Raw genomic sequence first — 14,547 nt, 5'->3', positions numbered from 1 at the left:
TTATAGTCGGACCGACTTATAGGCGAGTATATACGGTATGTGTCTTTTGGAAGTGATTGGACTTGTAGTTGAACTTTTGAAAGTGATTGGTCATTCTTTGAAAAATTTACATGTACATTATGTAGTTGAACTTTTGAAAGTGATTGGTCATTCTTTGAAAAATTTACATGTACATTATGTAGTTGAACATTTTAAAGTATGGTACCTATTTTGTGTAACCAACTCTTCTCACAGCTTTTACTTAACATTTTTGAGACCTTGTCCATTTCAGATGTTATAAAAACATTGAAGATTAGATATAAATGTAACATTTTAAAAGTGCTTCTGGGTTGGGTTTTTTTTTATTGTTTTTTTTTTTTTTCAATTCTGCCTTTGATATGTCATTTTTGAAGTATGTTTTCTACTGCTTTCTCTATGATAGATAACATATTTTAAAGCAACCCAGTCATTTCTGTTGAATCTATTTTTTTCTAGGTTTGATTGGCTCCATGGCTCACACTTCTGGATATATGACCATGACAAACACTTACAGCGCCACCCCCTGCAATAAAAATACCTCTCCAGTCAAGGAGGTACCACCTAGGGAACCACTGAAGGTGATACAAAGAGAGGTGGTATCAAAAATGGAGATGGACCCAGTGGTGGCCACAAAGTTCTCCGAGGAAAAAAGACCACCTAACACCATGTTTCCACCCCCACCAAAGAGCGTGTCACCACCTATAAAATCAATCATTACAGAACCCCTCGAAAATGTGGATCCTCCAAAACAGGCACCTGTTGTGGAACCACCTGAACAGCTAACAGATATGCAGCCAAGCCAGAGAGAAAACGTAAGGTATGTAGTATTGATGATGTAGCTTAATCTGTGTTTGTGTATTGCACAGTGCAACACTCGGTCTGGAAAGTAGGTTTTACAGAGGGAGTTTTTATCAATAGATACTGAAAATTTGAGTGCTTGTCATCCATACATGTCAAAAACAAAGTTGACTTCAATTTTACAGGGAAAATCCAGTTAGAAAAGAGGAGTCTGCAGGAAAATCTGCCCCACAGGTTTCTTTTTTTTTTATTGCTGAAAACTATATGTAATTTGACAGTCCTGGAATGGCAATTGACATAGCTTTTACAACTCTTAAATTAAAAAAAAAAGAATTGTTCATTATATTCTATGTGAGATAAATTGATGAAGATTGAGTTTCTGTTTGATTTGATATTATCATTCATTATCAGGTCCCCACCATGGAGACTATGTATATCAATAAAAAGCTTTACCAAGTCTTACGATGTGTGGGTCATGGCGGATCAAGCAAGGTGAGAGTTCTCTTCCTTTATGTTCGTGATGTTGGTGATTCAGTTCTTGTGGTCCCTGTTTACTTGTGGATCTCGACTGATAATTGTAATTGACTTGATACTCTTAACTACTGTGATTTTGACTGATAATTGTATTTGACTTGATACTCTTAAGTACTGTGGTTTTGACTGATAATTGTAATTGACTTGATACTCTTAAGTACTGTGGTTTTGACTGATAATTGTAATTGACTTGATACTCTTAAGTACTGTGGTTTTGACTGATAATTGTAATTGACTTGATACTCTTAAGTACTGTGGTTTTGACTGATAATTGTAATTGACTTGATACTGTAAGTACTTTGATTTTGACTGATAATTGTAATTGACTTGATACTGTAAGTTCTGTGATTTTGACTGATAATTGTAATTGACTTGATACTCTTAAGTACTGTGGTTTTGACTGATAATTGTAATTGACTTGATACTCTTAAGTACTGTGGTTTTGACTGATAATTGTAATTGACTTGATACTGTAAGTACTTTGATTTTGACTGATAATTGTAATTGACTTGATACTGTAAGTACTGTGATTTTGACTGATAATTGTAATTGACTTGATACTCTTAAGTACTGTGGTTTTGACTGATAATTGTAATTGACTTGATACTGTAAGTACTGTGGTTTTGACTGATAATTGTAATTGACTTGATACTGTAAGTACTGTGGTTTTGACTGATAATTGTAATTGACTTGATACTGTAAGTACTGTGGTTTTGACTGATAATTGTAATTGACTTGATACTCATAAGTACTGTGGTTTTAGCAATTTTTGTGGGCATCAGATTCCATGTGTTTCTGAAGAAATACAGTTTAATTGATCTGAAATATAAAAAAGATAATATTTCAATTTTGAAAATACATGAGGGTATGAACCGCAACACTTTAACGCTAGCATGCTTTTCATTAGGCACTAACGTTCTTCATGAAGTATGCCAGTGTGAAGTGTTGCAGTTCATACCCTCATGTATTTTTATGCCCCTGAGATCGAAGATCAGGGGGCATATTGTTTTTGTCCTGTCTGTCATTCTTTCTGAAACTTTAACCTTGCTAATAACTTTTGAACAGTAAGTGATAGAGCTTTGATATTTCACATGAGTATTCCTTGTGACAAGACCTTTCCGTTGGTACCAACATTTTTGACCCTGTGACTTTGACCTTGGAGTTTGACCTACTTTTTTGTGACAAGACCTTTCCGTTGGTACTAAACCTTTTGACCTTGACATTTGACCTACTTTTAATTATTTTTTTTTACATTGGTTATAACTTCTTAATGGTAAATTTTAGAGCTTTCATATTGTACATGAGCATTTTTAGCTCTTCTGAGCCGAAGGCTCAAAGAGCTAATGCTATGGCCATTTGTGCGGTGTGCGTAAACTTTTTAGAAAAAGGGCTATAACTCAAGAACCCCTTGGCCAATTTTTTTCAAATTTGTTACAGGGTATCATTGGCCCAAGGGCTTTCATACATACTAAATAGAGGAATGTGACCCTTTAACAAGGGGAGATAATCAGGAAAATACAAACAAAAGTAGTGGTTGCTAAAAAATCTTCTTCTCAAGAACCACTGGGCAGATTATCACCAAACTTACACATAAGGATGAGGATATGTTGTAGATTAAAAATTGTTCAAGGCATTACCCTGAGGCAAAGGGCGTGGTGTCAAGGTCACTTCAAAGTTGACCTAAATTTATATTTCCTTAAATCTTTGATATTTTAGTCATTATAAGGACTAGGATCATCAAATTTTGACAGTTGATGCATCTTAGGACCTTGTGTCAAGTTGTCTCAAAAGTAGGTCACGGTGACCTACTTTTTGGGAGTTGAACTATGTTCAATCTCCCTGGGTCATCATGCACCTTTCTGCGCAGTAATTTGTATTGATTTGTATAGTGGTCGTCAGCGGGGGTTCTGTGTCAGCTGATTTACTCCTAGGTAAATCAACATAAACTTTTATAAACATCCGACATTAAATAATCCATGTAACTTTTCTGAATTAATCTAATTTTGATAATTGACATGTAAATAAATGCAATGATATTGTATTCAATTCAAAGATTTCGATCAAATTGATACTGATAGACATAGAAAAATAAAAGATAAGTTGAAAATTGTCGTTTGTAACGCAGCGTCACCTATAAACATTGATAGGGAAACGAACGACAACTGCACACAAGCCCTATTGACACCGTTGCGCGAAATATCGAATATGGTGCGAAACCTCAGAAAATTTACAAGAAATAACTCTACAACATTGTGTATGTGTATATATTTGGTTTTTTTTAAATGTGATATAAAAAATGCTAGATGTTACATGTAGATTGAATTAAAACACGTCATTCCCAGTCAACAACTTTCGATTGGGATCGGAATACGAAATAAAATTTCTTATATCCGGTGGCAAAGTGAAACTGCTTCATGCTTCAAGTTATTGAATTACGTAGTAATTGCACGTTACACATTAGAGAACTGTTCCTTTTAATAAAGAAAGTCACAAAATAGATACAAAATGAGTGTACCTTATTCATTACTGTTACCGAGCTTTCGTCGACTATAATCTCGAAATGGCGTGTTTCGCTGCGCTTGATGACGGTAAGGTCCACATTTTCTACGTGAGTAGTGTGATATTTGTTTATGAATTTTTTGCGCATACATGGTATGTCTCGGCTAGGAATAATGGAAACTTTCTCACCTATGTATGTAAAGACATATTAATCTCTATTTTTAAAAATGTAGAACACTTTTATCAAATGACAATGTTTGAAAACGCTTAGAGCCCCGATGTCAGAATTTCCTTTTCCAAGACATCAATATGTCAAATTCATTATCCTTTTTGAATAGTATGTACCATATTTTGTACCAATTATCCATTTTGAATTCCCTATTACAATGGGATTTTGCTGCACTCTGTAATGTTTGAGTGGATGTCATGAGTGTGTGTCAAACAGAAATTTTAAGAGCATGGGATAAGGTGCTGCCATGTATTACTTCACTATCAAAGTTTAACCCAGTTGCCACAATGTTGAATTTATGCTGCAAAAAGGATTGGAAATTGCTCTGGTCAAAACACATTGTTTATTTGTCTACAGATGAAAGAGACATGAGGATTCTCCCTCACAAACTGAAAAAAAAATAGTTATGGATGTTGTACATGTATAGTTTATTAATCACTATAGATTTCCAGCATCACAAGTCTGATTCCACTATATGCTTTCCATACTGTCAGGTTCATTCACCCCCTGTTTGAGCCACAGTATAATATCCCAAATACCTTGGCAATAAATAATATTATTTGACTAGTGTTTCATTTTTAGCGGAGTTGCGATGAAGTCGAACTCGGCTTATGATCTGATGAAGTGCCTTTGGGCGGGCAGGCGGGCACGCATCAACATTTCATTTCCGCACCATAGCTCTTGAGCAAATTATAGGATCTCATTCAAACTTAGATGGATTGTCACCCTCAGTAAGATGAGGAAGCTATCGATTCTGGGGTCATTAGGTCAAAGGTCAAGGTCACTGGCTATAAATAGACTGAAATATGGAGAAAATTTTGTTTTCCGCACCATAGCTCTTGAACGAATTATAGGATCTCAATCAAACTTAGATCGATTAAGTAAGACAAGAAGCCTATCGATTCCGGGGTCACAAGGTCAAAGTCACAGTGGCTATAAATAGACTGAAATTTGGAGAAAATTTTGTTTTCTGCACTATAATTTTTTAACAAATTATAGGATCTCAATTAAACTTAGATGGATTATCGCCCTTGATGAGACAAAGAAGCCTATTGATTTCAGTCAAGGGTTAAAGGTCAAGGTCACAAAGGATTTAAGTTGGCTGAAATTTATGTTCGCAAAATTTTGCTCCCTGCTTGATAATTCTTGAAAACTTTTCTGCCGGTTCCCTCTATGCCCATTCCTTGCGCAACTCGGCTTGTGCATTTCCGATGCCCGACAATTTTTAATTTTTTTGCATTTCATTTATTTTGAGTTATTATACAATTATTTACCATTCCATTGATCCTCTACAGGACTGTAGTATACTCAGGTGACAGTTTAGCATATTGGACTACCTTTTCAAGTAATGAATCCTTAGAATTAGCTATAACTAGGATTAAACTTGAATGTATATATACAGGGGAAAAACTTCTTCATAACTGCAAGGCATTGATAACCATATTGATTTGAATGTTTGGGCCATAATATGTGGTCACATTTTTCATGAGAATATAAAGGGGTGAAATTCTAGAAAACAACAACACGACTTCAGTTACTCGAGGAGCGTTGTGGCCCATGGGCCTTCCATTATCCATGTTTGCTGTTGTAACGCTTTGAAAAACAACAACAGTTGATTTGTATCTAAAATCATGATAATATTCAGTCATTTATCCCCCTACCCTTCCAGTACTATCTTTTCTAACTGAATTTCCACAATGTTCAACTCCCACGAGTACTTTAAGTACTTTGATTGAATTTTGCAGGTATTTATTTTAAAATTAATTTTGATGCATATCTTGGACACTTTGAAGCCTATGATCATCAAAACTTGTCAGTTGGTGGATCATGGGACCTTGAAATGCGTCAACTGAAAAATAGGTCACCGTGACCTACTTTCTGAATTTTATGGCTTATCATTTATAGATATATTTTAAATTGTTATTTCAAATACCGGGAGGTTTAGAATCATCAAATCTTGTAAGTTGATGCATCTTGAGGCCTTGAAACATATTTATAAAAAAAGTAGGTCACAGTGACCTACTTTTTGAATTTTGCAGATATTCAAATTTCACATTTTCAATTTTAGATGCATATTTTGGGCACTGTAAAACCTAGGATCATCAAACTTTGTCAGTTGATGCGTCTTCAGTCTTCAGTTTGTGTCGACCAAAAAGTAGGTCACCGTGACCTACTTTTGGTATTTGACAGCTAAATTACTATATTTCAGACACTATTTGACCTACAATCATCAAACTTTGTCAGTTGATGCATCTTGAGTCTTCGGAGTGTATCGACCAAAAAGTAGGTCACTGTGACCTACTTTTGGCATTTGACAGTTATATTTATATATTTCAGTCACTAATTGACCTACAATCATCAAACTTTGACAGTTGATGCATCTTGAGTCTACGGAGTGTGTCGACCAAAAAGTAGGTCACCTTGACCTACTTTTGGAATTTGACGGCTATATTTATATATTTCAGATACTATTTGACCTACAGTCATCAAACTTTGTCAGTTGATGGGTCTTGCATGTTCGAAGGGTTTCGACCAAAAAGTAGGTCACCTTGACCTACTTTTGGAATTGGACGGCTATATTTATATATTTCAGATACTATTTGACCTACAGTCATCAAACTTTGTCAGTTGATGCGTCTTGCATGTTCAAAGGGTGTCGACCAAAAAGTAGGTCACCTTGACCTACTTTTGGAATTGGACGGCTATATTTATATAATTCAGATACTATTTGACCTACAGTCATCAAACTTTGTCAGTTGTTGGGTCTTGCATGTTTGAAGGGTGTTGACGAAAAAGTAGGTCACCTTGACCTACTTTTGGAATTGGACGGCTATATTTATATATTTCAGATACTATTTGACCTACAGTCATCAAACTTTGTCAGTTGATGGGTCTTGCATGTTCGGAGTTCGCTGACCAAAAAGTAGGTCACCATGACCTACGATTGGAATTTGACAGCTATATTTCAATATTCAGATACTAATTGGCTTAAAATCATCAAACTTTGTCAGTTGATATTTCTTGGGTTCTCAAAATGTGTAAACCAAAAAGTAGGTCACATTGACCTACTTTTTTTGAATTCTTAGGATTTAACTAAAGATTTAGAATACTAAGAGGCTAAGAATAGAAATGGTGGGGTTGTACAATTTATCAGAAGAGCGATTCTAGGCCCTTGGGCCTGTTGTTTGTGACGAGATCTTTCTACTAGTACTAAGATATTTGTCCTTGTGACCTTGGCCATCTTAAGAATTGGCCACTATCGGGGGCATTTGTGTTTCACAAACACATCTTGTCAAAAATGAAATTCATATCTTACATTGTCAATGATTATCATATAATAACCTGTTTGAAAACTTGTAACTTGTAAACAAGTTTAGGGCTGTTCCAGAAATGATCAAATGGGGGGGTCGGGCGGCAAACGATATTTTTTTGTGTGGGTGGTCGTATTTTTTCATATTTTAATTGGTCCGTGGTTGGACTGTTAAAAAAATATTTGTAGTGGGTAGTTTCTATTGTTTTATTTTGTGCCACATGGGTGTTGAGTTTTCAGAATATTTTTATTGTCGCTCTTGTCGTGTTGGTTACAAAACGTCGGAGGGAAAATTGAAAACATGCTTTCGAAATCGGAAGTAACATAGAACTATTCGAGTTGTCGCTCTTTGCAGCGCATAACTTCCCATTACGGCACTCTTCAAATTAGAGGCGCATTTAGTAGGGTCCCTTTGGACGTGATGGCGGCGAACGTTATATTTATCAGTCAGTGTGATGGTGATATAGAGGCCTCCGGACGCGGGCTCCATTAGAAGACGAACGATTCGTGGAAAAACATATCCATACCCATTTCATGATAATAGCATCGTTTGGACTTCCAATCTTTCCAACATTCCTGCCATAGATGCCTTTGATTGTTGATGTGACATCGTTTCTTCAGAACTACTGTGATACAATGTCGCACAGGCATTACTGCGTCATTGACTAGAATGTTTGTCCCTAATCTCAGTGAGATTCGTCGAGGCTGGATATTTGGACTGACGCCTCTTCCGAATCTCAGACCAGTGTCACATAAAGTGATTCGGGAAATCTTGCCTAAACTTCGGCCGCTTGTTGCGATTAAAATGGGTTAAATTGAATTTCTTGTCCGCTTCAACTTTTCGCCTCAGACATCCTATTAACTCCCTATCACAATGAAACATGCATTTCTTACCTTTACAAGGTGTAAATCCCACAGTAATTCAAGTTGGCTATTTTCGAAGCCATTGCAAACGGCCACCATTTCATATTTTACCTTCTCAACACTGAAGAGTTCCGATAGTTTAGGACGCCTTCAAATAGATTGATTAAATATTACACAGTTTTCTTTTTATTGCTTTTAATTTTTATGCTTAAATGCTTTGTACAAAGTAATTGTCAACCAGTAAGTTCTGTATTTTCAATCATAGTACAAATTGTCATGAAGTAGTATATCGGAACTCTTCAGTGTTGAGAAGGTAAAATATGAAATGGTGGCCGTTTGCAATGGCTTCGAAAATAGCCAACTTGAATTACTGTGGGATTTACACCTTGTAAAGGTAAGAAATGCATGTTTCATTGTGATAGGGAGTTAATAGGATGTCTGAGGCGAAAAGTTGAAGCGGACAAGAAATTCAATTTAACCCATTTTAATCGCAACAAGCGGCCGAAGTTCAGGCAAGATTTCCCGAATCACTTTATGTGACACTGGTCTGAGATTCGGAAGAGGCGTCAGTCCAAATATCCAGCCTCGACGAATCTCGCTGAGATTAGTTTGTCCCGAAAACCTCTCGAGATTTGTACCGTTTTCATTTTTAAAAATATTTTTGTGGTGGGTCTGGTTAGTTTTTTTTTTATTAGATGGGTCATTGTAAAATGAGTTTATTAATTTGATGGGTCATGGGGTAATTTTTTATTTTTTTTTATGGGTGCTTGGTATATACAAAAGGTGCCTCCCGACCCCCCCCCCCCCCCCAATGTATTTATTTCTGGAATAGCCCTTATCTATTATCATTTATTATCTGTGTACATGAATTAGCAGGACAGTGCTAGTGCAGATAGTTTTGTGATGAAATAAATTGTGAAAATTGTTATCTTCTATTACAGGTTTACACAGTGATTGACCACTCTGGACAGAATCCTCAGATCCTTGCTCTGAAGGTTGTGCGACTGGAGGATCAAAATACACAAATTATTGAGGGCTACAAAAACGAGATACAGCTGCTCAAACGACTACAGTACTGTCCGAAAGTCATCACCCTACATGACTTGTAAGATTTTGATCTTCTGTATTTGAACACTAATGTTAGTAGTTCCCTACCAGTGGAGCTGAAGGGGACTACTAGTAAATAATCGCATCCTGCAAATGAAATGGGACATGTATTGCTTTCCCAATACTTTTAGAATGCCTGTTCTAACAAGTATTGTAAAACTTCATCTCATGGTGGACTGAATTAATTTTTATACTCTGTCTAGTTCTATGTATCCTTTCATTGTGTACAAGATCTATAGGACTTAAAGTATACCAATTTACAATTACAATTACATTACAATTTTGATCTCTTGTAAATAGAAGTGACAAATCAGGTGGATTTGTCACTTCTATTTACAAGAGATCAAAATTGTAATGTTTCCTGGTATTATAAAATAATATCTGCACAATCATTTGAAATATCCGATTATATATATACATGTATATATATTATTTTTTTTTTTACTTTTTATTCAAACACACAAAAGATTCAGACATCTTTTTAAAGGTATACTTTGATTCCCAAGCTTTGTTGTAAAGCAGCGATGATGTTGGTGATATTTTTCACTAGCTTGGTAGCCTCACCCAATATACCAAACTGACCCATCTATGGCCTATGGTTTTTTTTTTTAAAAAAAATGCAGATGAAGATGAAAAAATTGCTCTTTAGACCATTCATTGGGAAGGAGATACGAATAAAGAAGGAGGAAGAAAAAGATAACTGATATTTTTGAAGGAGCTGGTTCTAGATTAGGAATTTCATATGAATAAATGAGATCATTCATGTTTCATACATCAAATAAAAGAAACATAACAAACTACAGAATTACTTTCAATAAATTTTAATGGGCTTGCTGAAATATAGGAGATACATAAAAACCAACATGGCTAATGACAAACAGTAAACAAAATCTAAATGCACAATGCTTAAATTGAATTGGCACAGTGTTCAGAACAAAAGATAATTTGATTGGCCATGTCTTCATAATGAATGGCCAGTATCAATGCTTTTTGAAACATCTGTTAGATCTATACTGGTAAAATTAACGTTTGCAACCCTATTTCTGAAAATTATGGTAAATCCCTGTGAGTGCAATATGACAAGAGTGTTGTGTATGCCTAGAAGGTTTTGATAGAGTATTGTGTGTGCCTAGAAGGTTTTGAAGAATATTGTGTGTGCCTAGAAGGTTTTGAAGAATATTGCGTGTGCCTAGAAGGTTTTGATAGAGTATTGTGTGTGCCTAGAAGGTTTTGATAGAGTGTTGTGTGTGCCTAGAAGGTTTTGATTGAATATCGTGTGTGCCTAGAAGGTTTTGATAGGGTATTGTGTGTGCCTAGAAGGTTTTGATAGGGTGTTGTGTGTGCCTAGAAGGTTTTGATAGAGTGTTGTGTGTGCATAGGTTTTGATAGAATATCATGTGTGCCTAGAAGGTTTTGATAGAGTGTTATGTGTGACTAGAAGGTTTTGATAGGGTATTGTGTGTGCCTAGAAAGTTTTGATAGTGTTGTGTGTGCCTAGAAGGTTTTGATAGTGTTGTGTGTGCCTAGAAGGTTTTGATAGAGTATTGTGTGTGCCTAGAAGGTTTTGATAGAGTGTTGTGTGTGCCTAGAAGGTTTTGATAGAGTGTTGTGTGTGCCTAGAAGGTTTTGATAGAATATCGTGTGTGCCTAGGTTTTGATAGAGTATTGTGTGTGCCTAGAAGGTTTTGATAGGGTGTTGTGTGTGCCTAGAAGGTTTTGATAGAGTGTTGTGTGTGGCTAGAAGGTTTTGATAGAGTGTTGTGTGTGCCTAGAAGGTTTTGATAGTGTTGTGTGTGCCTAGAAGGTTTTGATAGAGTGTTGTGTGTGCCTAGAAGGTTTTGATAGAGTATTGTGTGTGCCTAGAAGGTTTTGATAGAGTGTTGTGTGTGCCTAGAAGGTTTTGATAGAGTGTTGTGTGTGCCTAGAAGGTTTTGATAGAATATCGTGTGTGCCTAGGTTTTGATAGAGTATTGTGTGTGCCTAGAAGGTTTTGATAGGGTGTTGTGTGTGCCTAGAAGGTTTTGATAGAGTGTTGTGTGTGGCTAGAAGGTTTTGATAGAGTGTTGTATGTGGCTAGAAGGTTTTGATAGAGTGTTGTGTGTGACTAAAGGGTTTTGATAGAGTGTTGTGTGTGTATAGAAGGTTTTGATAGAGTATTGTGTGTGCCTAGAAGGTTTTGATAGAGTATTGTGTGCCTAGGTTTTGATAGAGTATTGTGTGGCTAGGTTTTGATAGTGTTGTGTGTGACTAGAAGGTTTTGATAGAGTGTTGTGTGTGGCTAGAAGGTTTTGATAGTGTTGTGTGTGCCTAGAAGGTTTTGATAGTGTTGTGTGTGCCTAGAAGGTTTTGATAGAGTGTTGTGTGTGCATAGGTTTTGATAGAATATCGTGTGTGCCTAGAAGGTTTTGATAGAGTGTTGTGTGTGTCTAGAAGGTTTTGATAGAGTGTTATATGTGCCTAGAAGGTTTTGATAGAGTGTTGTGTGTGCCTAGAAGGTTTTGATAGAGTGTTGTGTGTGGCTAGAAGGTTTTGATAGAGTGTTGTGTGTGACTAGAGGGTTTTGATAGAGTGTTGTGTGTGCATAGAAGGTTTTGATAGAGTATTGTGTGTGCCTAGAAGGTTTTGATAGAGTATTGTGTGCCTAGGTTTTGATAGAGTATTGTGTGTCTAGGTTTTGATAGTGTTGTGTGTGGCTAGAAGGTTTTGATAGAGTGTTGTGTGTGCCTAGAAGGTTTTGATAGAGTGTTGTGTGTGCATAGAAGGTTCTGATAGAGTATTGTAGGTGACGGGAAATGAAAATTGTGAATTTTGTGATCCTTGCCACGTTATAAAGGGACCAAAGCATAGAAATTAGGAAAAGTTTAAAACTATGGTCCAATGTTCATCGTAAAAAAATTTTTCAAAGTTTACAGAATTTCATTAATGCATCTGAATTAGTTTTAAAAGTTATCAACTTTCCGTTAATTACATGCTTCAAAACTTGTGCCTGTAAAACAAAACGGTGAGAAGCCCATGGGCGTGTTGTTTAGCATGTACATTAATGGTTGTGTAAGCTTAAAGCTTTAGACTACACACGCTAATGAGCATGAAATATTCATTGAAGTATATTTAGACTACACATGCTAATGAGCATGAAATATTGAAGTATATTGTATACATGTATGTAGAAGTTTAGTTGGCATTATATTATTGCAGCGAATACAAAGAGTCTGGAAATCTTCTGTACATTCTGATGGAGTGTGGAGAACTGGATTTTGACAAATATCTCAAAGACACCATTAAACAGGAGGGGCATCTGTCCCCTCTGTACATCAAGTTCTATTGGCAATCCATGTTGCAGGCTGTGGGAGCTCTCCACAAAGAAGGTAAGGAATGATAAAGACAAGCTCTTCAAAAAGAAGTTAAGAAATGATAACGGCACTCCACAAAGAGGGTGTGAGATACTCTATATATTGTAAATTTTTATTTTGGGAATATTTGTCAGAGGAATTTTCATAAACTTTACTTAAATGAACATTTTCAAATTGATGCTTTTACTTTGGTTAGGCCAGAGTTTTTTTATTTTCTGTTTAACGGGAATTTTTCCAAAAATATTGAGTCGAGGGGGCGAAATAAAATTTTAAAAAAAAGCTAAAAATATGTTTTTTTATTTTCTGTTTAACGGGAAGCGCCGACCCAATTTTATGAAAATACCGGGAAAAAAATAAAAGAGACCAAAATCACTTTTATTTTTGAAATTCCCGCCAACTGTGCTGTTTATCGATGTTTCGAAATAAAATCGGGATCGTTGTACATCATTTTTTATTATAAATCATGTGAACGCTTGTCTATTGGGAAACTTCGTCAAATCATTTACAAGCATCTTACTGATGGCGACTGTGTAACTAGCATTGACACTTGCGTGGGAATGGAGGGCCACATGTACATTAAGATCGAAATTAAATGCATCGATTCATCCATTTGCCGAAGCAAAATTGTCAAGGCAAAACTAAGCGACAGTGTGGGTCACGTAATATCAGATCTACTGGAAGAATCCGACGGAACAGCTCTTCAGATATTAAGAATCGAAAGTGAGGGTACAGAGCTCGAACCAAAGACACCTGTTAATGTCTTAAAAGATTTCGGGTAAGTCTTTCAGTAGTCTTTAGTAAACTTTATATTATAAGAGGACGATGTTTAACAGTAATTTGCTGTAATTTACTCATCTCGATGATAATTTTCAAATCTGTAGAAAAGTTAATATTCGTTCATCAGCTGAAAGAGCGGTGGAACGGGTTCAAGAAGAATTACTTTATGTATGTGGCAGTCCTTTATTTCCTGGAGGCCAGTATCAGAACATCATTCTGTGCAGACAGAACATCGATTGTTCATCTCCAATTGAGACACAGTATTACGCAGGTATCAATGTTAAGAATTGAAGATGTACACAGTCTCAACCTCATATGTTTTTCATTTCCTACTCTCTGATATTTACTATTTGACTTTTATTATTACTGTTTTATTAAATAGGAGCAACACCGATTTTTGATGCTGTTTGCTTTCACTGTGGAGACTCGGATGTTTCTAACTCTGAGGAATTTAGGCGATTGCAAGAAGATTTCGCCATTGTCCGGCCAATATGCCAAGCATGTCTTCACGCAGGAAAACAAATTTCTACCCGGAATGCAAAAAAACGCAGAAAATGATTTATACTCATACACTGAATCCAAATAAATGATAAACAAAATTTTATTGTGTGATTGATTTTCATTTTTATCATTTTATTAAAAAAAAAAAAAAAAAACTTTTTGTGAATTTTATTTTTTTATTGTCTCGACTCAACATATTTTTAGCCTTTTCTAAAAAATTTATTTCGCCCCCTCGACTCAATATTTTTGGAAAAATTCCCGTTAAACAGAAAATAAAAAAACTCTGGCCTTACAAATGCAAACCTAGATGTATGACGTGATTTGTCATTGACCAAATAAAATCTAAAAATGTTGAATGCATTAAAAATTTTTACTATACAGTCAATGATCTACCAATTGAATTTCATATGATGAATCCAGCTTTGGTTCTTAATTTCCAGGAATTATTCACTCAGACCTGAAGCCGTCTAATTTCCTCCTTCGCCATGGTAACTTGAAATTGATTGACTTTGGAATCTCTAAAGCCATTCAGCAGGACAAAACCAGCATCATTACAGACA

At 35.8% G+C, this 14,547-nt stretch overlaps 1 protein-coding gene across 1 annotated transcript in view; it reads left to right on the top strand.

Moving 5' to 3' along the window:
• Positions 1 to 14,547, top strand: part of LOC125676519 (dual specificity protein kinase Ttk-like) — a 36,410-nt gene that overhangs the window by 17,201 nt on the left and 4,662 nt on the right. The window contains exons 10-15 of the mRNA XM_056160599.1: positions 475 to 835; positions 1,002 to 1,050; positions 1,228 to 1,308; positions 9,194 to 9,357; positions 12,555 to 12,724; positions 14,428 to 14,547. The exon at positions 14,428 to 14,547 is cut by the window's right edge and continues 92 nt beyond it. Coding sequence (XP_056016574.1) covers positions 475 to 835; positions 1,002 to 1,050; positions 1,228 to 1,308; positions 9,194 to 9,357; positions 12,555 to 12,724; positions 14,428 to 14,547 — 945 coding nt within the window. The remainder of the gene's footprint in view (positions 1 to 474; positions 836 to 1,001; positions 1,051 to 1,227; positions 1,309 to 9,193; positions 9,358 to 12,554; positions 12,725 to 14,427) is intronic.

This window comes from Ostrea edulis, chromosome 3 (genome assembly GCF_947568905.1).
Source record: "Ostrea edulis chromosome 3, xbOstEdul1.1, whole genome shotgun sequence".
Taxonomy (NCBI): domain Eukaryota; kingdom Metazoa; phylum Mollusca; class Bivalvia; order Ostreida; family Ostreidae; genus Ostrea; species Ostrea edulis.
Note: the sequence above shows the minus strand (reverse complement) of the source record. Positions and strands in the feature narration are given on the sequence as shown.